This window comes from Carex rostrata, chromosome 20 (assembly GCF_964058835.1).
Source record: "Carex rostrata chromosome 20, lpCarRost1.2, whole genome shotgun sequence".
Classification (NCBI taxonomy): Eukaryota; Viridiplantae; Streptophyta; class Magnoliopsida; order Poales; family Cyperaceae; genus Carex; species Carex rostrata.
In genome coordinates, this window is record NC_135937.1 from 5,807,286 (window position 1) to 5,829,132 (window position 21,847).

The 21,847-nt window shown below is 37.4% G+C and overlaps 4 protein-coding genes across 4 annotated transcripts; all 4 read left to right on the plus strand.

Moving 5' to 3' along the window:
- Positions 1–45: 45 nt before the first annotated feature.
- LOC144572435 (histone H4) lies at positions 46–673 on the plus strand. The gene has a single exon (XM_078322019.1). It carries the CDS (start codon positions 104–106, stop codon positions 413–415), a length of 312 nt encoding a protein of 103 aa, XP_078178145.1. The 5' UTR covers positions 46–103; the 3' UTR covers positions 416–673.
- A 2,068-nt stretch (positions 674–2,741) lies between these two features.
- LOC144572113 (DNA binding protein) lies at positions 2,742–7,231 on the plus strand. Its single transcript, XM_078321531.1, has 4 exons — positions 2,742–3,074; positions 4,502–4,697; positions 5,343–5,429; positions 6,794–7,231. The coding sequence occupies exons 1-4, from the start codon at positions 2,857–2,859 to the stop codon at positions 6,944–6,946; spliced, it is 654 nt and encodes a 217-aa protein (XP_078177657.1). The 5' UTR covers positions 2,742–2,856; the 3' UTR covers positions 6,947–7,231.
- A 902-nt stretch (positions 7,232–8,133) lies between these two features.
- Positions 8,134–10,169, plus strand: LOC144572112 (putative pentatricopeptide repeat-containing protein At5g65820). Its single transcript, XM_078321529.1, has 2 exons — positions 8,134–8,739; positions 8,824–10,169. The coding sequence occupies exons 1-2, from the start codon at positions 8,184–8,186 to the stop codon at positions 10,029–10,031; spliced, it is 1,764 nt and encodes a 587-aa protein (XP_078177655.1). The 5' UTR covers positions 8,134–8,183; the 3' UTR covers positions 10,032–10,169.
- Positions 10,170–17,486: 7,317 nt separating this feature from the next.
- Positions 17,487–20,331, plus strand: LOC144572111 (ABC transporter G family member 6-like). Its single transcript, XM_078321528.1, has 2 exons — positions 17,487–18,032; positions 18,402–20,331. The coding sequence occupies exons 1-2, from the start codon at positions 17,636–17,638 to the stop codon at positions 20,165–20,167; spliced, it is 2,163 nt and encodes a 720-aa protein (XP_078177654.1). The 5' UTR covers positions 17,487–17,635; the 3' UTR covers positions 20,168–20,331.
- Positions 20,332–21,847: the final 1,516 nt, after the last annotated feature.

Genomic DNA, 21,847 nt, shown 5'->3' on the forward strand with positions numbered 1-21,847 from the left:
TTGATGAGTCGATATATACCCGCTGAGCCCCGCCCAAATCGAAGCACAACATCGGAAAACAAAAAACAAAGGAACAAAACTTAAATCGAACCAATAGAAAGCCATGTCGGGCCGAGGCAAAGGAGGCAAGGGTTTGGGCAAAGGCGGCGCGAAGCGTCACAGGAAGGTGCTCCGTGATAACATCCAGGGTATCACCAAGCCAGCGATCCGACGGCTGGCGAGGCGTGGCGGTGTGAAGCGCATAAGTGGATTGATCTACGAGGAGACACGTGGCGTTCTCAAGATCTTCCTCGAGAATGTGATCCGTGATGCTGTCACCTACACCGAACATGCCAGGAGAAAAACTGTGACTGCCATGGACGTAGTCTATGCGCTCAAGCGCCAAGGCCGTACCCTTTATGGGTTTGGTGGTTAGTTAGGTTTCTTTTAGATTGAGGCATTCTCAAGTCTTCCGTTCAAGAAAAATGGTGGATTTTGGTGTTATGGTGCGGCTATGTTATGGAATATTTAGAAATGTTTTAGATTTGGTTGCAGTAGGTTCCGCTTTGGTATGTTTATAGTTCGTAGAAAGAAGCTTGGCCGGGGCTGTGTCTAATTGTTTGGGTTTTAACAGGAAAAGGGAAAAATTGTGTACCATTGAAACGAAGTATGAATTTTGGTTCTAAATTTAAAACTCTCTTGTTGCCTTCTATTTTTTTTTTTAATACTTTAAATTGATTACTGATGCAAGGATCGTCTATATAATTTTGGTTCTAAATTGTACAAACTTATTGTACAAGTGCTTGCATCAGTATGAATTTTGGTTCTAAGTTGTACATAAGCAAGTAAAACTTGTCATCTAAGGATCTCCATAGACCATAGGCACCGTATCTATCTGAGCACATTACAGCTGAACAATTTTAATTCTAGGGTTCGGCGCCCGCCCTTAAGGGTGAAGGATTAAATTTTTAATCTTTGCTAAGGAATGTATGTTCACTGTTCAGTAAGGAGATAAGATTAAGAAAAAGGCTTAATGTAAATAATATACATTTTAGTATACAAAGACCAATTTGTCCCTCATCTCTTCCTCTGAATTTTTTACCTTTGATCTTTTCATCTAAAGAGATAATATTAATACCGTCGAAATGCTCAGATTTTCGAAGGAGGGACAACAGTTAATGTTCTTATTCAGTGGATAATCTGAGAAGCTACTGTGTGGGAGAAACACTGTTGAGTGTTTGGTTGGTAGACCTTGCAGTGAAAGAGCTCATTTTTCTTTACTGTACTTGAGAGTTGTTATATCCTTTCGTTGGTTTATTTGTGATGTGTGCATGTAATGTGGTTTTTATGATAATATAAATCTCCTGGCATTCAAAAAAAGAAGAAGTAAATTTCCATTAAATTTCATATAAATCCCAAATAAAGAACTATTAAATCCATCAAATCTAAAGAGATAATATTAATACCAATTTTTTACCTTTGCTCTTCCTCTGAACTTCTATAATTAAATAGCTATTTAATTGAAAATTTTCATTTAATTTTACATAAAAATCAACATAATCCCAAGTATTTTTTTTCATTAAATCCATCCACTGGTATTGTGGCTCCCCTAATACAGTTGAGGTACCATAGGTACCATTGTTACAAGCATCTTAAGAAAGCTGTAGAAATTTCAAATTTGAAACTGAAAACACGCATGCAATTTTCAATTTACATGATGAAATTAAGCCCTAATTTTTGTTAATAAACTATTCACCATCCAATGTGCTCAGGATTTTGAGTTGAGAGAGTGGATTCAAAAAAAAAATGCGGTTGCTCAACCCCAAACCAAGTTATCTAAAAGAAGAATGAAAATTCAAGCTAGCAAACTAAAACTTTGAGATTCGGTAGAAAAGAACTCAATTAATTGAATTTCAGAAGAAAAACTAAAATAGTTTGATATTACATAATAATCTTCGAAGTTAAAGGGATAAATACCTAGTCGAAGTGGATCTCAAAAGAGAGGTAATCTCAAGAGAAATCTGTCTATAGCGTTAGATTTACGATTTGATTATCGGAGAACCGTCAATCAAGGATGGAAGGAGTGTGCAGTTTTTTTCTACCATGGCTAGAGACATGGGAATCATAAATTTAGCCGTCTAAATTTTGTATACACAAATCTCAAAGCAAAAAGTTTTAATGCACAAATCTCAAAATATATATTAAAATATATAGACCGTTGAAATGAGAAATTTAGGTTCCTAAAATTCTAGGGGATTTCAATAGATTTGTTTTCAAGACATGAGTTGGCTGTAGAAGAAAAAATAAATAAAATATTATAAAGGACAAAAGTGTTCTAAGGAGGTCACCTTTATGAGGATATTATGATCCGTAAAAATCAGCTAAGGAGCTTCTTTAGAGTCAATTCTCTAAGGAGGGGTCAGATTCGTCTTAAGAATTTGATCTAAGGAGGTGCTTTAATTCAGTCTAAAAAAATATTGTTGCTGGATTAGGAGGGATTAAAGCTAAAGGATGTCCAAGGAGATGTCACCGAACATGTACGCTAGCATGTCTAGTGTCACATTAAAATAAACTATTCGAATCTCATTCTATCATCGTAAATCGTACACTGAACAAATTTGCTGAATTAGGATACTGTGCTGCATTACTGGCAGAAGTTTAGTAAATAATGAAAATTGAGGGTTAAACCAGCAAATCGTACCTTCTTTTGTCGGCAAAGGAACTCTCCAGTTTACAAATGATACTGGAGAGAGAACACACGTTCATTTCATAATATAGGGTTTCCCGCCGGAGTCATTTAATACGGTTTTTTTTTTTTTTTGCTCCAGTTCTTATCTAGCGTCTGTCGGAAGGAATAGCCACCGAGGTCTTAAGGCCATGGATTTCTCAAGTTGCGACAGAGCCCGGTGGAAAGCTGAACTGGAGGCGTACGACAGCCGCTTGGAGTCGCTAGCCAAGGCCGACTTCGTGTCTCTCGATTCATTTTATCGGAAGGACCTACCTCTCCTTCTCTGCCAGCGGGACCCAGACCCATTTCTGAACAAACCGGAGCTCGTTCGCCTCATGAAATGGAAACTCTCTCGTGGTAAATGGAGGTATTCTTTTTCTTTCTTTTTTAGTACCTAAGATTATCTTTCATTCCTGTAAATACAGAGAAAAATAAATCTATTGAATTTTAATAAGTGAATGACTTTATTGTTTTGTTATAATTACTTTATTGCTTTCGTTATAATCTTACTGTCTCAAATTATTACTGTTATTGTGCTGCCTAAATTACAAAGATATAGTTTGTGGCTAATTATAGAATGACTAACAGCTAGTTAAGGAGGCCCTATTACTGTTATTGTGCTGCCTAAATTACAAAGATATAGTTTGTGGCTAATTATAGAATGATTAACAGCTAATTAAGGAGGCCCTATTATTAATCTTCATAACATAACTCTTAACAGCTATTTTACAAAATTCTTCTATATTCTCAACAAAATCACTGTTTGGTCTTTCTCAGCTATTGCCTGAATTCTTTGTAGTATTGTATGTGACTTTTTAATTTTTAATTTTCTCGTTAGGTTGAACTAGATAAGATTTAATTTGACCAAATCTACTATGTCCATGGTTTAACAGGAAAACTATTACTCTAATGGCCAGAATAAACTTATCCACTCAAATTAAAATAATGTAAGCCCCTAATTAAATTAAAAAGTTTAAAATGATACTAATGGTTCAAATTTAAAAGACAGTTTGGATATGTTGATGTGCCTGGCCATTAATTGCAGATTTGAACGATTCAAATTAGACCTTGGTATGGCAAAATAATGAAAACAATGATTAGTTGTATTGAAATTTCTGGTACACTGATAATATGAGAATTATTTGTTTAGTAAGCACATTATTGGTAAGAGTTATATTTTTGAAGGAGTATTTTTTTGTATAAGAGAGATTGTACAATTTTGGTAGCTATCTGTGGGGAACAAGAGTTCTTCTTCTTCTTCAAATCATTTATTCCCAAACAAGTTGGGGTAGGCTAGAAATGAAACCTAATCGGAATTAGCAACACAGGGACTTCTCAGGAGGTCACCCATCCTAGTACTACTCCTGCCCAATTTGTGAGGGTTTCAATTCCATAAAGAGGTTGTAGTGCATAATTTGGCTTATAGAGAATCAGGCAAAAAAAAGAAAAAAAAAATCCAGCAAAGCTCAAATGGTTAGCTAAAGGAATTAACCACATGGGCATTTTTGAAACAATTCAGGTTTTGAATAGGCTATCTGATGTGTTTGAGTAATATGAAATTCTCACATGAAATTTTACTTTTTTTTTTTTTCCTTGGGTAAATCATTACTAATCTAAGATTGAAACCTTTTTGTTTTATTTACAAGAATCTTTTTTTTTTTAGTAAATTTATATGCAAACTACAGGCTTCATTGTCACTTGTAGGCTTGAAGTTTGCATATAAATTCAGCGCAAAAATACTTATCCTATTCATCCTAAATTGTTTTTGAAGCTGTAATTTTTACTTGATATTAGGCCACGACTTTTAGATTTTGTTTCCTCACTGGGAGAAAAGGAAGTGGAGTTGGCTTCGAAGAAAGCATTTGCATCTCTTCCCGATCTCTCCAAAGCTATCTCGAATCTGACAGTTCTAAAGGGGGTGGGTCCTGCCACTGCTTCTGCTATTCTAGCTGTCTACGCACCAGACATCGCGCCATTCATGTCAGATGAGGTGCAACATATCTATATATCTAATTATCTATTACACGAGAATATGCACCTTTCAAATTTTAAAAATGGTACCAAACATAACCATTTTCCTTGTATTTAGGGGTGTTCAAACGGTCGGTTCAGTTAAAACCAAATTAAAATAGTCAAACCAAAATTTTATTCGATTTTTAGAAATCTAACTGAACCAACCAAATTAAACTTGTCAACTGAATAACAACTGAACCAAAAAACTGAACCGAAGTAAATTTTTGTTTGTTTGGTTGAACCAAAATAAGAAAGATTAAATTTTAATAGGTCAAAACTCAATACATACACAAATACATTTCATAATCATAGAAATAAATATCAAGATATATACCACTTGAACCGAAATAAGAGAGATTAAACCGTCCCAAATATAAAAACCCGAAGTAATTCAAGTAAATTTCGGTTTGTTTGGTTGAACCAAAATATGAGAGATTAAACCGAACCGAATATAAAAAACTGAATTAATTCAAAAATTCAACCGAACCGAACCATTTAAACCGAAAAACCAAACCATTTAATCTAAAATTTGTCGGTTTGGTTGAAAACCAAATAAGCCGTATCCAATGAACACCCCTACTTGTATTTACCGTTAACTGAGATGAATGGTGTTGATTTGAAGGCATTGATGGAAGCTATGGGGAGTGCAAAGGAGTATACGTTAAAGCAATATATCCCATTTGCTGAAAAGCTTCAGAAAAAGGCTGAGGTAAAACTGTTTTCTTCAGAAAAAGGCCATGTGTTGTCTAAAATGCACAAAAGCCCCAAGATTATCTTTTTTTAAAGTCATCTATTGTTGGTAGAGATTCAAAGCCCGTTCCTATATGTTTGTCATCCATGTTTTTTTATATAGGCCTTAAGAACAAAACAATCAATTTGGAGAAATTTAATAAATCTTCAAACTGTCATGTCAATTATTGGAGCTGAACTATTGAAAAATAAGCTATATGGTCCTTTTTATTGGCATGTGGTCGCAGCTTTTACATATTTTCTTACTCGATTTAAAGTGGTAGTAGGTTGGTAACCTATGTCTATTTGTATTAATTGAAATGATGTGAAATTAAATATGACGACTTACATGGCTCATCTCAATTTACTCTTGCATATGAAGGCTGTTTTTTTTTTTTGACATTACAAATAGGGAGCTATTCAGTTCTTAATTAGTTATTTGTGTTGGGTTGCAATGAGACAAGAAGGAGAAACATAGTTCAGCTGGTAAATTTTTTCATAAAGTACTGTTGTTTTTACCAAAATTACTCTATGCTATGTAGCATTCTGTACCTTTATTTTTTACAGATAGAGTCAAATAAGCACTGTTGGTCTTTTATTTTTCCTTTTGCTGCACCTTTTTGCTGGGCCATATTAGTAGAAAATTGAAAAATGCCTCAGGGCTCAGTCTGTGACCGTGCCCTTATTTGATTGTATTCCATATAATTAGAGGCATCTGGGATTTGGTGCAGTTTGTGGAGCTCATGGCTCTTTAGGAAAAAAGTTCCTTTACCAAACCTATTATAATTACTCTATTCATTCACGAAAGTCTATTTTACCCTTTAGTTTTCCATGCTAGATATGCTCTGTTGCAGCCAACAGAAAAAAAAAATGGCTGGAAGTGTCACTTTATTAGGTTAGCTGATGGAAGGATGTTGCTCTTAGCTTACTAGTTTAAGGGAGAAATTGATATTATCTTCCAAGAGATCAAGGACCAAATTGTTTTTCATCCATAGTTCATGTACCAAATGGGCACTTCGACTGATTTCAGCTATGCTCGGAAAAAAATACCTTGTTGCATTTTTATAAATAGTTGCCTACAGTAACAGATTGCTCACAACTTTCATTTCTAATTATTTTCCTCTAACAATGCAATATTTTGTTTTTTGTATGTAAATTAGAGGAGCTTAGGTGTTTTTATTCCAAAAAGTAATTTCTTCAACTTATGATTACATTTTCTTTCCCCCAAAAGAGTTAAGTATTGTGGTCCTTTGTTAAACTTTTGGCATTTGAACTGTTTGGTGCTTAAATCTCTTGGTTGTGCATCTTATTCTGATTTGTTATTTTATTTTTCCATTTTACAAGGAATTAAGCGGAGAAGGAGAATGCTTCACAGCTTCAGATGTGGAGCGAGCTCTATGGAGTGCAGCAGTGGGGTCCAAATCGCTTTCCTCTTCTACAAAGGTTGAAGCACGGCCCCAATCTAACAAAAGTGCTAAAAGAAAGAGAGAGCGTTGAAATGTAGTTTTTTTTTTCCCTTCTCCTTTTGCATCTTAACATGTCAAAGGCGGGTGGACTTCATGCTACTTGTATTATCTTGGTCACTTATCTTTGTATGATAGTGGTCTGGTTGTATAATATTATGCGGCTATCTGCTTTCTTTTGTAATTCAATAAGTAGCTTAATTTAACTTAGTTTTGAATTAGAATAGACTTAACAGTATACAAGGTTGAGATTACCCACTATGGTTATGGTTGGTTGCTGTTTAAATTTAAGAAGGATTAAGTTGCTTATTTCATTTAACTCCTTATATTTTTACATCTTGTTTAACAGCTTAAGTCATGGTTTAATATCATCTGTCTAGAGGAGTAAGATGCTGAGAAATGAATCTTTGTCTATAAAAGTGAATCCTAAATGCGGTGGATTAATTTGCATAACTTGTTCTTATTGGAGTGAAGTCTACTAATGGATTTGGTCCATTTGGAAATATTGACTAATCCTGTAGTACAACCACTAGTTCAGGCCCATTTCGTTGCAGTCTTTCTAAAGATTTTGTGAAAGAACACACTATTTTCGTCCTTGCTAAGCCATCTGTAAGAAAAATAACTTAGATCATCAATTATTAGTGTAAATCTTTTTGTAGATCCAGAAAAAAAATCTTTTTTTTTCGGAGGTATTTTATGTGTACTCTTCAAAAAAAAAAATTGAAATTACGTATTTTTCCTTCTAAAATTTATAATATCATATTTACCCTTATAAATTTCAAAACTCACAAATTTGCCCAATTTATTGTATTTTCTAATATAATTCATTTAAAATTTATAATATACTAATTTACCCTTTATTAAAAAAAATAAAAATATGCAACACGTTTATGACGCACACATATAGGTCAAAATGAACCACATATCCTCGGAAACCGACCAATTAGAAGACCAAACATTATTCTTACACAAATTATATTTTATTATTATTTTAATAAAGGGTAAAATGAGTATTTAAATTGAAAATGAATTTTAATAAAAAATGTAATAAATTGGGTAAATTTATGAGTTTTTGAAATTTAGAATGGTAACTAGGGAAATTTCTAAGTTTTTGAAGGGTATACAAGAAATTTTCCTCTTTTATCAGTACATGCCAACCTTGGTAGTTGGTAGGACCTCCATTTTGTGAAAATGGAAGCCTCCATTTTTTCTACTTAATCTAAAAAAGAAGGCAGAAGGGTAAAAAAGAAAAAAAAAACCGGGCTAAAAGAATGCTTCCTCCCAGCACTAGGAGAGCAATTTATCTCTTCAAACTTAAACCGTACTCTCTTCCATCTCTCTCCACCAGCTCCGCCGCCAATTCCAGCGGCTCCTCGCCAGAATCAGTCAACTCCGATCAACTCAACCGCCTCCTCCGTCTCTATTCGCGTTCCCCAACCAAGCTCTCTCTCGCTCTTTCTTCCACCTCCACCCCTCCTTCCACAACTTCTCTTCGCCATGCGCTCAAAACCCTTCCTCTTGATTCAGCATTCTCTCTCTTCTCCTCTCTCCCCCCTTCGCTCCTCTCTCCAGAGCTCGCTGCTCCTCTCCTTCGCCGCATGGCCACACCTCGACTCCTCTCCAAGGCCCTCCATCTGCTTGATGAAATGCCAACTGATGCCAATAACAGTAAGGATCAGAAGGAAGAGATGTTTAGATGCTTGGTTGATGCCTTGTGCAAGAAGGGCTGTGTGAAAGAGGCTGCCGATTTGTTTGAGCAGATGCAGGACCGGTTCAAGCCTGATCTTAGATGTTTCAACTCTCTCTTATATGGCTGGTGTAAGCTAGGTAATAATGCCACTTATGATTATAGTTTATTAAATCATTTTAATGTGCTCATGTTAAATAAATTTATAATTTGGTTCATTGCAGGGAAACTAGAGGAAGCCAAATATGTTCTAGTTCAGATTAAAAAACATGGGTTTGAACCCGACACCGTGGTCTACAACACATTACTAGGTGGATTTTCTGCAGCAGGAAAAATGGAAGATTGTTATGAGCTGATGAAAGGCATGAGGGAGAAAGGATGCGATCCAAATGTGATTTCTTATACAACTGTGATACAGGGCCTTTGCGCACAAGGCCGCATGGATGAGGCCATGCGGATGTTTGTTGAAATGTCTAGGTTTAATTGTAGTGCTGATTCAGTTACTTACTCTACTCTAATTACTGGGTTTTGCAAATCAGGAGATGTTAAACAGGGATATGAGTTGTTGGATCTTATGGTTGTAAAAGGATTGAGGTTAGATCCAGTTGCATATTTTGGATTGTTTGTAACTCATGAGAAGAAGGATCAATTGGAGGAGTGTTTAGAGTTATTGGATCGGATGAATAAATCCCGTTGCATACCCGATACCCGTGTGTATAATATACTTATTAGATTGGCCTGTAAATTAGGAGAGCTGAAGCAAGCCTGTGATTTATGGGACCAAATGGAGAGCAGTGGGGTTGAACCTTGCCTTGACACTTTCATAATTATAATTAATGGTCTTGCGGGCCAAGGTGATTTGGTGAAAGCATGTTGGTATTTTAAGCAAATGGTGGGGAGAGACCTCTTTGTTACGCCTCAGTACGGGGTTTTAAAAACCCTACTAAATTCACTTGTACGAGAAGGTAAGGTAGAATTAGCAAAAGACGTGTGGAATTGCGTGGTGAAAAGCAGGTGCGAATTAAATGTGTGTGCATGGACTATTTGGATTCATGCATTATTTGCAAAGAAGCACGTGAAGGAAGCCTGCGTGTATTGCATAGAGATGTTAGATGCGGGTTTGATGCCGCAGCCCGATACCTTTGCAAAGCTAATGAAGGGATTATTGAAGCTGTATAACAGAGATATTGCAAAGGAAATAACAGATAAGGTTCGGGTAATGGCAGCTGAGAGGGGGGTCAGTTTTAAGATGTATAAGAGGAGAGGAGTCAGAGATTTGGAAAGGAAACTGGAGGCAAAAAGAATGGGGAAAGGGAAGGGTAAAAGTGGAAAGAAAAAACGTGTTAGTGCCCAACAAGGTAGGATTCTTGCTCAGCAGAGAGACAAGAATTCCAATGTGCATGATGACGATGACGATGAAGATGATGAATAACGAATTGTATGTTGTTGTTTTTTTTAATTATTTAGAATTTAATATATAGGATATCTTTGATTTGATTAATTTTAGTTGGCCTGACACACGTTTGAAATTTGAAGGTCCTGTTTCTATAAGTTTCCAAGACATGCAAAATCTTTTTACGTACTGACTGGGGGTTGATGCTGGTATGACAACAGTACCGACCTTTAATGTACCAAATACCCAACTGGAATCTGAGAGTTTTTTAAAATCTAGGAGATGGAGAGATGTTCGGTTAAAATTTTAGTAGATAATTCTTATAAAATAAAATTTGTATACAATGATCTAAATGCCTCGTGAAAACAGTTTCCAGCTATGAATTAGAACTTGTACTAATGATTTTTTTTTTCGGCTATAGTACTCAGGCCTCTTTAGTCTTTAAAGGATGAGATTCCAGCTAATGCAGAAGGCAAAGCCTGATTTAATCTGGGCCCAACTCCTTTTTTTTTAAATGCCTTGGGAGCCTCTTTAGTCTTTAAAAAGGATGAGATTCCAGCTAATGCAGAAGGCAAAGCCTGATTTAATCTGGGCCCAACTCCTTTTTTTTAAATGCCTTGGGAGCCCGTTTAGTTTGATAGAAACATTAACTTAACAAGTCCTAAAAATATTTAATTTAATCTGGGCTCAACTTCTCGCTACAACAGTACCATCTCTGGTTGCTAGGAGCAAATGAGACTAATTAGTCGAAGTCGGCTGAAATTCCAGCTCATATTTCAGGATTCTGAAATTCTATCATTCTCCCTATCTCTAGATTAGGGTCATGAAATTCAGGACTGGAATTTCAGCAGATCTCAATTCAAAGCGCATTATCAAGGGGTCTTATCTCAATGCACCATTGGAATCACAGATCTATTTTCCAAACTCATCTCTACCTTAATTGTCGCCATCGGCCCATCAGTGGTGAATCCATGTTTGACCCCTTTCATTTTCAAAATTTTTGTACTCAATACTCATACATAATTTTTTATTTAATTTAAAGTTAGTGCTTTTCCTATTGAAAAGTTGACCCCCCCTCCCATCCCAACATGAAAATTTTATATGATTGATCACATTTACGTTTGACTTTCTATTTTTGAAAGCCATGTAGTTGCTACACAGCTGATACAGAAATATAAATATAAAAACAAAAAATACAAAGATACTCCAAATGCCTTCATTCTCCTTGGCACTTCAGGCCTCCCCTCCCTTAGTTCAACAGTAGGTTAGCCATAGCAGTATGCTCTCTGCTAGCCTAGCTGGTGGCATCGCAGCCCTCTGAACACCATCTCATTCCTCTGTTTCCAAATCCCCCAGCATACACTCAAGAAGTATACTGTCCAAGATTGTTTGGGCAGTGTTTTAGCTGACCTTGTGTGCTCCCATGTTGCCTTCCATGTATGAGTTATCGATCCCCGCTTTTGGAGCTTAACCACTCTGAGATTTTGATGTACCACTTGCCAAACATGCCTTGCATACGGGCACTCAAACAGCAAGTGGTTTGCTGTTTCCCAATTGCACGAGCACATGACACATTTTGGGTCGCAGTGTAAGTTCATTTCCCACATATTATCATGCGTCAAGATTTTGTTTGTCAAAACAAAGTAGGCAAACATCTTAACCTTCAGGGGAGCCTTATATTTCCATATCTCTGGATACGGCCACTTCTCTTTGCCAGCTGAAACAATTGCTTCATAGACCGATTTGGATGAGTAACAGCCCTTCGTATCCCATCTCCATATTCTGGTATCTGGTTGCCTGGTCAAATTGATCGGCTGGTCATGTAGTTGCAGCTATACAGCTTCCTGTACCGAGGTTCTGACATGAGGTGGCTTTGGAGGCCTTTCCATTTGGCTCCTGATAAGCAATCCATTCCATGATTCATACCAGTATAAAGTTGTCTTTCCATCGCTTATTATGACAAAACAGCTCCAATGGAACCAAGTTTTGATACTCAGCAAATGCTCCCAAAAAAAGGATCCTTGCTTCATCCAAAGCATAGGACCTGTGCCTTGACCTCTAAGCTTAATGGCATACGTAGACCACAGTGAGTTTGGGTTTTGATAGAGGTGCCACCACTACCTTGAGTAATGAAATATTCTGCATTTTTAGATCCCTTACTCCCATGCCTCCATTCTTTCTTGGCAAGGTTACTGTAGGCCAATTAACCAAGTGCACCCCTTCCAAATCAGTGCTAGTTTTTCCCCACATGAACCTTTTCCTTAATCTATCAATTCTTTGTATTACCCACTTTGGTAATTTGAAACAGGTCATGAAGTAAACCGGTATTGCAGACATAATCGAGTTGACTAACATCATTCTCCCTCCTTTTGATATGATTTTCCTCTGCCATCCATCCAACCTAAGTTGTATCTTTTTAATTAGGGGGATAAACAGTGCCTTTTTCTGGTTTTTTAACTGTCAATGGCATCCCTAAATGAATTACTGGGAAGATCATTCTCTGACATGTCAGGATTGCTTGGGCCTGTTGTTGCTGATAGCCCGATTGGTGTAAGTGAGCTTTTCCCATAATTTATTTGGAGGCCAGAGATAGATGTGAACAAACGTAGCATGATTTTGAAGGATATCAGAACCTCATTATCTTCATGCACTATGAATGTTGTATCATTCGCATATTGCAATGCAATGATCGCTTTAGCTTTGTTGACAATGGCTTGTTGATTTCCCTGTTAATACCCTTAACCATGATTTGTAGCACATCTACTGCTAAGATGAATAGGATGGGGGAGAGGGGATCCCCCTGCCGTACCCCTCTCCGATGTGTGAAATAATCAGAGCTTTTGCCATTTACCAAAATCCGTGAAGAAGATGAACCGAGTATGTTATCTATCCATTTGCACCAAGTTTCTGAAAAACCCCTTGCACGCATGACTTTGGTTAAAAAGGTCCAGTCTAGAGTATCAAATGCTTTAGAGAAAACACTGCTCTTTTCTTCGTTTCCGTGAGAGATTGAACAATTTCTCTTGTTGTGATAAATTTTTCAGAGATGTAGCGGCCCTGGACAAAAGTCGTTTGGTGAGAGGAGATGAGATTCGGCAGCTTCTTTCTCAAGCGATTTGCAAGGAGTTTCGATATGATTTTTGGCATCAAGTTAATGAAACTTATTGGCCTATAATCTGAGAATGTGATGGGCACCTTCTTTTTTGGAATAACGACGATGTTTGCTCTGTTGAAATCACGCATGTCAAGGTTCTGATTGCATAAATTATGCACCATCTGCATGATGTCATTCTTGACATGGTCCCAGAATAGCTGAGCAAATTCATTGGGTATCCCGTCAGGGCCCGATGCCTTGTGCTTGGCCAAACTCTGTACAGCTCTCCTGACTTCCTCTTCAGAGAACTGTCTATCTAGGTCGGAAAGATCGGTTTGCTGGTACAGCTCCGTTGGGTCAAAATCCATCGTCTGTGTAGACTGCCCTAAATGGCCGGAGAGATGCCTGAAGAAAGCCTGAATTATATCAGGTTCTTGAGAGTAGGTGACCCCATCATAATGTATTTGTGTTATTCTTTTGGAAGACATTCGAGACGATGCAAATCTATGAAAAAAGGGTGTATTATTGTCTCCTAATTTAAGCCATCTACATCGGGCTCTTTGAAACCACTTAATCTCTTCATTAATGGCTAGCTGGTAAGCTTTCTCTCTCAGACTAATCCTGAGTTTGAATTCCCTCTGGTCGGTCCAGGGGTCTGCTTTTCTCTAATTTGTCAAAAAACAATATTACTTCTTTGCAGAAGTCAAGCTGTGACTTCATGTCAGAGAATTTTTCCTTGTGCCATTCTCCAATCTTCTTGTATAGGTCCTTTATTCGTTGGTAGAAGACTAGCTTCGCCTGTTCTCCTTGATTTTGAGAATTTTGGGAATTCCAAACACTTTGCACCATCTGTTTAACCAATGGGTATCTAAACCAATACAGTTCCATTCTTCTCTCCCTCTTTATGCTCTGCAGCTTTCTAAGTGATAGAACCAGCGATGCATGATCTGATGTCAGTATCTTTCTGCAATTGGGTGAAGAAATCTCTTTTTAGAGAATCCACAAAAGGCCCATACACACATGTGATTATGAATTTTGTGGATGTGTAGTTATCTTGCAATAAAGCAGAGATAGTATTTTTTGTTGCCTAGCTTGAGATCCTTGTGTAACAGCGTCGCCAAGCAATTAGACGTCCCCCTTTTGTACCACATGCATCAAGCATCGCAAAAGGTGGTGAGGGGTCTGTTCTCCGGCATAACTGGGGGAGTGATCGGGCATTCACCACCGAGCAGGTCTTCAAAGCCTGGTTCACCTCTGGCGGTGAGCATATGAACAGGGTTGGGTGATTGGATAAATGGGGTGGCTTTAGGGTTTAAACCTGTGGTTGAGCAGCGGTTTCCCGTATGCCCAAACCCCCAACACTTGCCGCATCGGCGTTGGTTCCTGCACTGTGCAGCTGTGTGGCCATTCTTGCAACACTTGAAACACCTGTTTTTCCATTGACTAAACTTTGGAGATGGTGGAAAATGGAGGTGTGTAGGGCTGTGAGGAGAGACATAGAAGGTTGTCGGAGAGTTTGGGGTAGCCGGCCTTGATGACCGGAGAGATGCTGCTCCGTCAGATCCAACAGAGTTTGGTCTGGCGGTACCTGAGGAGCCTCTAGTGGAAGGTCTGGAGCCTCTCGCTACCACCTTAGCGTAAGAGTTCGAAGGGTAGGGGATGAACGGCTTGACCTGGGGGCCAGCTGTCTCTGCCGGGTTCCTCGAGCCGTCAGGGTAGCGCCGTCTTCGTTGGACAAGGGTCCACTCGCCCGCCATAGTTGAATCGCCTAAAGAATCGCCTTGGTTGTAGCTCTCCGTACAACGCTCTCTTCTTTACGTTTGACTTTCATAGTTTGAAAATCTTGTTCCGTCTCTGATCACTATCAGATAGTTATTACTTATTACATACCATCACAAAATATCAACTAGCAAAATCAACACAACTGAGTTTTGTTTCACTCAATAGGAGCTTATGTTGTACATCAAAACTAGTAGTATTTGACTTTGATTGAATTTAATCATCTCTAACAATGCCAAAATCACCCTGACTTTCATACATTGCAAGTTCTCTTCGATCTTCACCGTGGAAAGGAAGCGGTTTTCCTTTTTATCTTATTATGCCATAATTTAGCTAAAAAGATAAAAAAAATTATGTTCTAGAAGTATCTCGATTTGCGTCTCCTATTTTTCTCTCCTGTCTAATAGTGTCGTTACAGTTGGCACTTCATTTTCTCATTGAAAGTTACAAAAACCAATTCAAAGCATGACACTATGCAACGAGTTCATTTATAAGATGGATATGTGGATCTACAGTAAGTTCATTAATTAGATAGAGATATATATCTATCTTTTGTCGTGAAGCTTGTCAGCTTGATATGAATTTGTATGCATGTTCTAGTTATAGCTTTAGAGCAATACTTTTAAGTTTTAAGTAATAGGTAAAATTCTACTACTTAACTTGGTAACTTTATAAAAAAAAAATAGAAATATTTACATCAGTATTACATAGTTTATGTCATAAATTGAATGTAAAGGATACAAGCAAATTGGATTTCTAATTAACAATTTGCTTTCCAAGTTTTTGGGTCACTTCAAGAGTTAAATTCTTCTTCTGAAGGACCATTTCGTTTGCGGACCAGTATCCTCCGTAGTACTGCACAATGGGGCCCACAGCTTTACGTTCCAGATTTACTACCAGCCGGATCAAATTCAATCTGGTGCCTATTTACACTGTAGGGGTCCCCTTTAAGATTTGTGCCAGGTTAAAAGAATGGTATGGATCCACTAACTCTACATAACAGTACCTTTGCAGTACTCACATGATACGATTCCTTCATTTGCCATCTTTTACTGAAAGATTCTTTTATTGTACTTCTCTCATGCTACTGAATTACTGTTGTGAATAAATCTTCGAATGTGAGAGAAAATATAATTATTTGATTGAATTCTGATTGTTATTTTAAATCTAAAGAGCCGTTGAATGTTTTCAAATGTTATCTTCTAAGTTATATGTATTTGCTAGTTGTTTCCTGATTATTTATCTTCAACAGTAAAAATACTAAATAATCCCAATTTTCTCTAGTTGTCAGTGTCACTAGCTGTTGCTAACCACAGCTTTAATTAAAGCAATACCACAAGGATGACAAAATTTCCATGTGAAAGAAGCATCCACGCCTTGCTATCCTCTATTTATGTTTTGAGGTGTGTAAAGTCAGTCGGTATAACACATTACTGTATTGAGCAGTTCTGGCATTGATCTCTGATTAAGTAGCAAAGTTGAATACGATATATTATCCTGTTAAACAAGAGGCCTGTAAATTTTAAAGTTGTATTTGATTGTTCATATTCATATTTGTCTACTACATGCATAGTATATTGGTGCTTTTCATATTTGTACAAGTGTGAATTGTATTTTGTTTAAGCAAGACAAAGCTCTGTGTAGGTAGGTCCAACCGTCGAAGTGAACTATTTGTACAAGTCCGATGTGAGATTAATGATCTCACAAATGTGTCATATTCAATCAACTTCAATTCTCATCAAATATTGTGGCAGATTTATTAATATTATTTTTACCATAAAACATTTTTTTTATGAAATAATACCAATACATCAAAAAGATTAAAATCTTTATCGTGGTCGGAGATGCAAATTGCCATTAAATTAAATTTAATTAATCAACCAAGAAACAGAGACGGATCGAACACCAAACGTGGGAAAACAACTAGCAGGTGAGCAATTAAGAAAATCTAAGCGGTATCTGTCAAGTTAGATGTACAGTTGGTTGAATTAATGGATATATACTATCTGAGAAACTAACATAATATAAACGAGCTTTTTTAATTAGGAAGCGTGGTTATATAAAATACTTCAGCTATGGTTATATTCTTTACCACGAAAGGAAAAAAAAATGTCAAATATTAATTACTTCCCCAGTTTAATAATTAATCAAAGAAAATGAAGCTTGTTTTTATCTAAAGAATCTTGTTATACATAATTTTTTGGAGACCAACATCTAATGATCATTTAGTGGCATCTCTCCATTTCTTATATAAATGGAGAAAATTGTCATTCACCCTGTTTAGTGTTTATCTCAGTTTGGCAGTTTGCAGAATAAATGAATAAATCAATTCCGACGGTTTAAATTTTTCAAAAATTGCAAGTCACTTTACCCTCAGAAGACCAACCTCCCTTATTTAATTCTATAATACATATCAACTATTATTTGCTAATCTATTCTAGCCGTCACGAAAGCTTGTCAACTCAGCTCAAATAAACAACCAACCATCTGCTGCCACATGTAACACTAGTCAGATTCAAGAAACAACAAGAGTCGTATTGAGCAATATTCATGTCACCAAACAGAAATGTGCATATAAACACAGTACTAGAGATACACTAGTGATTAAACAAATCATTAGTCTTATATGACCATATATCATCTTCCCTCTCCTCTCTTCGTGATATTATTTGTTGGTTAATGAATAAACCGGTACCAATATCATAAGAGTTTCTTGGTATATAGTTCTTCAAAAATTGTCGTGTCAAACGTTACACACTCGACACAATCGATGTCCCGATTTATTGGCAAACTCGCACTTTTTCACCTGAAATCTCCCAACCATGGTGAGAAAACCGAAGAAATTGTGCGTAAAGGAGACTCCGATGTAGAGCTTGGTTCAGTTGCCACACAAGCTGGCGCAAAATCCGATGGAGATCAGAGTGGTGCCCGGATTTCCACCCCGCAACACTCCCTTCCCTTTCTTCTCTCCTTTACCGACCTTTACTATAGTGTCAAGATGCCTAAGAAGTTTGCATTCCTTCCCTCTCTGTCCTCTCGCAACCGTCTTGCCTCAGACACGGTGGCTTCAACCGGGGACTTGTCACGGACAAAAGTTCTACTCAGTAACATCTCTGGTGAGGCAAGAGAAGGGGAGATCTTTGCTGTCCTTGGTGCAAGCGGGTCCGGTAATATTAACTGATTTTTTTTTATTTTTATTCAATTTGTTGTAGAACTTAGCTCATATCGAGCTCTTACTAATCTTTCTCAACTGTATAAACTATATTAGTTCAAACCTAGGTTACTAAATCAAGTATAAAGTACTATTTCAAAAACAAATGGAACGAAATAAAGGATAACTGTATCAAGGAAAAAAAAAATACTGAATAGCAACTAATGGCCAGGCTTCTGAATTTTGAGTTCTAACTTGTATATATCATGTTAATTAAGGAATCAAAATTGAAAAATAAAAGCTTCTCCAAATTCATAGAAAAAGTCACAAAAAAAAAGTTTTTGAAACACTTGAAATTAAATAGCATGTACTCTTTTAACTTCAGGAAAATCAACCTTGATTGATGCACTAGCGGATCGGATCTCGAAAGAGAGTCTCGGGGGCAGCATAACGCTCAATGGAGAACCCATAGATAGCCATCTCATGAAAATGATCTCTGCATATGTGATGCAAGACGACTTGCTTTTTCCCATGCTCACCGTAGAAGAAACCTTGATGTTCTCTGCCGAGTTCCGCCTCCCACGGGCCCTACCGGCTTCAAAGAAAAAGGCCCGTGTCGAAGCCCTAATAGACCAATTGGGCCTGAGGAGTGCTGCAAATACCATAATAGGTGATGAGGGCCATCGTGGGGTCTCTGGCGGTGAGCGTAGGCGGGTCTCAATCGGAACCGACATAATTCATGACCCGATCTTGCTATTCCTTGATGAACCCACATCTGGTCTCGACTCCACGAGTGCATTCATGGTTGTGCAGGTCTTAAAAAAGATTGCCGAGAGCGGAAGCATTGTTATAATGACAATCCACCAGCCGAGCTATCGTATAATGGGCCTACTTAATCATATCCTCTTTCTTTCTCGGGGACAAACTGTTTATAGTGGCCCCCCTAATGACTTATACAATTTCTTCGCGCAATACGGTCAACCGATACCTGAGCATGGAAACCCTACCGAGTTTGCTCTAGACTTAATCCGTGAGCTTGAGTACAAGGATCCCACTATCGGGGCCAAATCACTCGTGGATTTCAACTCGAGATACCAAGCACAAGTAAGCAAGCCGGTAAATCCACCCTATGCCGCTTCGCCTTTGACTTTGAGAGGTGCAATTACTGCAAGTGTTTCACGTGGAAGACTTGGGGCATCGATGGATGAATATGCTAACCCTTTTTGGATAGAAGTGGGGGTTTTGACAAAGAGGTCCTTCACCAACACAAAGCGCATGCCCGAACTATTCCTGATGCGACTTGGCACAATCATGGTCACAGGTTTTATTCTTGCCACTATCTTTTGGCGCCTCGATGCATCCCCAAGAGGTGCGCAAGAACGGCTTGGCTTCTTTGCCATGGGCATGTCAACTATGTTCTATGTATGTGCTGATGCACTCCCGGTGTTTCTACAAGAGCGCTATATATATTTCCGTGAAACCACACACAATGCATACCGCAAGGCATCTTATGTGATATCCAATGCAATTGTTGCATTCCCGCCTCTTGTTTTCCTTTCCTTAGCCTTTGCATTGATCACTTTCTTTGCGGTAGGATTAGCAGGGGGTGGCATGGGTTTCCTTTACTTCGTACTCATCATACTAGCCTCCTTTTGGGCCGGTACTGGATTTGTCTCGTTCCTTTCTGCTGTGGTCCCACATGTCATGATTGGCTATACTGTGGTTGTTGCAATTCTTGCATACTTCCTTCTCTTCTCCGGTTTCTTCATAAACCGTGACAGGATCCCCGATTACTGGATTTGGTTTCACTATCTGTCTCTCATCAAATACCCATATGAGGGTGTCTTGCAAAATGAATTTGGCAGCTCAAACACTTGCTTTTCACGTGGCATAGAAATGTTCTATGGTACCCCGATCGGGGCAATGAATGTGACGGTACAAGAGAAGGTGTTAGCAGTTATCAGCCAGACTTTGCATTCAAACTTGACCACGAACACTTGCATCACGACTGGGCCGGACATACTGAAAGAACAAGCAGTGACACAAATGAACAAGTGGAATTGCCTGTTTGTAACTGTTGCATGGGGTTTCCTGTTTAGATTCATCTTTTACATTACCTTGCTTCTAGGTAATACAAACAAGAGAAAATAGATTTGGGTGCAGTTAGTAAAACAAGATTCCTCGTTTCCATATATACGTCAATTGACTTTTGTAGATTTTGTAAAACTTTTTTTTTTCTTGTCGGGGAACAGAAATTAAGATGGAAGGAATATATTGTGTGAAGTTTTCAAATTAAAAAGCACACTTTGCTACTCTTGCTCGTAGTTTTATTTTTCTTTTCTTGTGTTTTATAATTATGATGTTTAATGATCACGTCTAATTGTGTTGCTTTATGCTTTTATGTTTCCTTTTCTGTTCCAGAAAAAAAAATGTGTTAGCAGGAATTAGGCAATTGAGATTATTTGAAATTAAGTACACCATTGCGTTCATGTGTAATTAATTCTCAATTTATCTTTGCACCTTCTGAAATATTAATTTATTAGAATTATTCAATTTAATTTATTTTGTGTTCACTCTAGATCCAATAAGTACTGCAAACAGTATGACCAATAGGATTGGATGATAAAAGACTAAATGAGAGGTTTAGTATGAAAAAATAATAACCTGTCTTCCCCTGTTTCATAGTATGAGCAAAGCTAGTGTGTGATATATCGAATTGGTTTCAAACGACGAATCTAAAGTGCAGGGGGCCTGTATGATTTGTGCTTTGAGATTCGTGTAGGATGTATTTAAACGGTTGGGATTTTCCATAAAGTCACGCAAAGTTTGAGATATCTCAGAGGATACGAATTCCCTTACCGCTCCCCTGTTAGCACGCCCCTTAAAGGCCACTCCACTAAAGGATTTCTGTATATAGTAGTCGGCACGAATACCTTCATTTAAGATAAGAAGAATGGAGTCACTTTCAGTATCTTCCTCTCCAAGTCGATTCTATGGGTCAGTGGGCAAAATGAAGATAAAAATAGATTGATCCGGGTGGAAATCCCACTCAAGGACTGGTGGGAAATATAGGACGCGGGTAGGACTCATTATTTACCATAGAAAGGATGTCAAGATGAACATATGAATTCATCAGCTGTGGAATCAGGTGGAAAGGTATTATTTATTTCTATGGTGACTTTAGTAATATGAAAACTCAATTTTTTATCAATATTCAAATTAGATACAATATAGAAATTCTATAATGAGAAAATTATGTAATGTAGAAGAGATGGCCGAGTGGTTGAAGGCGTAGCATTGTAACTGCTATGTAGGCTTTTGTTTATGGAGGGTTCGAATCTCTCTATTTCTGTTTCTTTGAATTCGGGTCATACAATCAGAGGCGGAGATATATGCATATAATGGGGTCAATTGACCCCTATTTTTTTTTTCAAAAACTAATAGTTATGTATGTTTTTTTTATATATTTTTTATTGTAAAATGCTATGGAAATCTCAAAAAGACCCTCATATTTATATGAAAAGTTCATATTGTTGACCCGCATTCCTTTTTAAAAGAAAAATTAGTTATCGTATACCGTGCATAATTTGAAAAACACTAGCATTTCATATTACTTAAATTTATTCAAAAAATTGACCCCCATTAGTTAATTTTCTGCCTCTGCTCCTATCTCAAATAAAATAACAATTGATAGCACTCTTGCCTTTTTTTTATGTTTCAAATTGGGACAAATCACTGTAAGTTGTCTGCACCTATAGTCAACATCTTTGACAAATTTGACGAATTATTTCTTTAATCGCTTGATTTTGTAGTAAATGAATTCAAAACTTT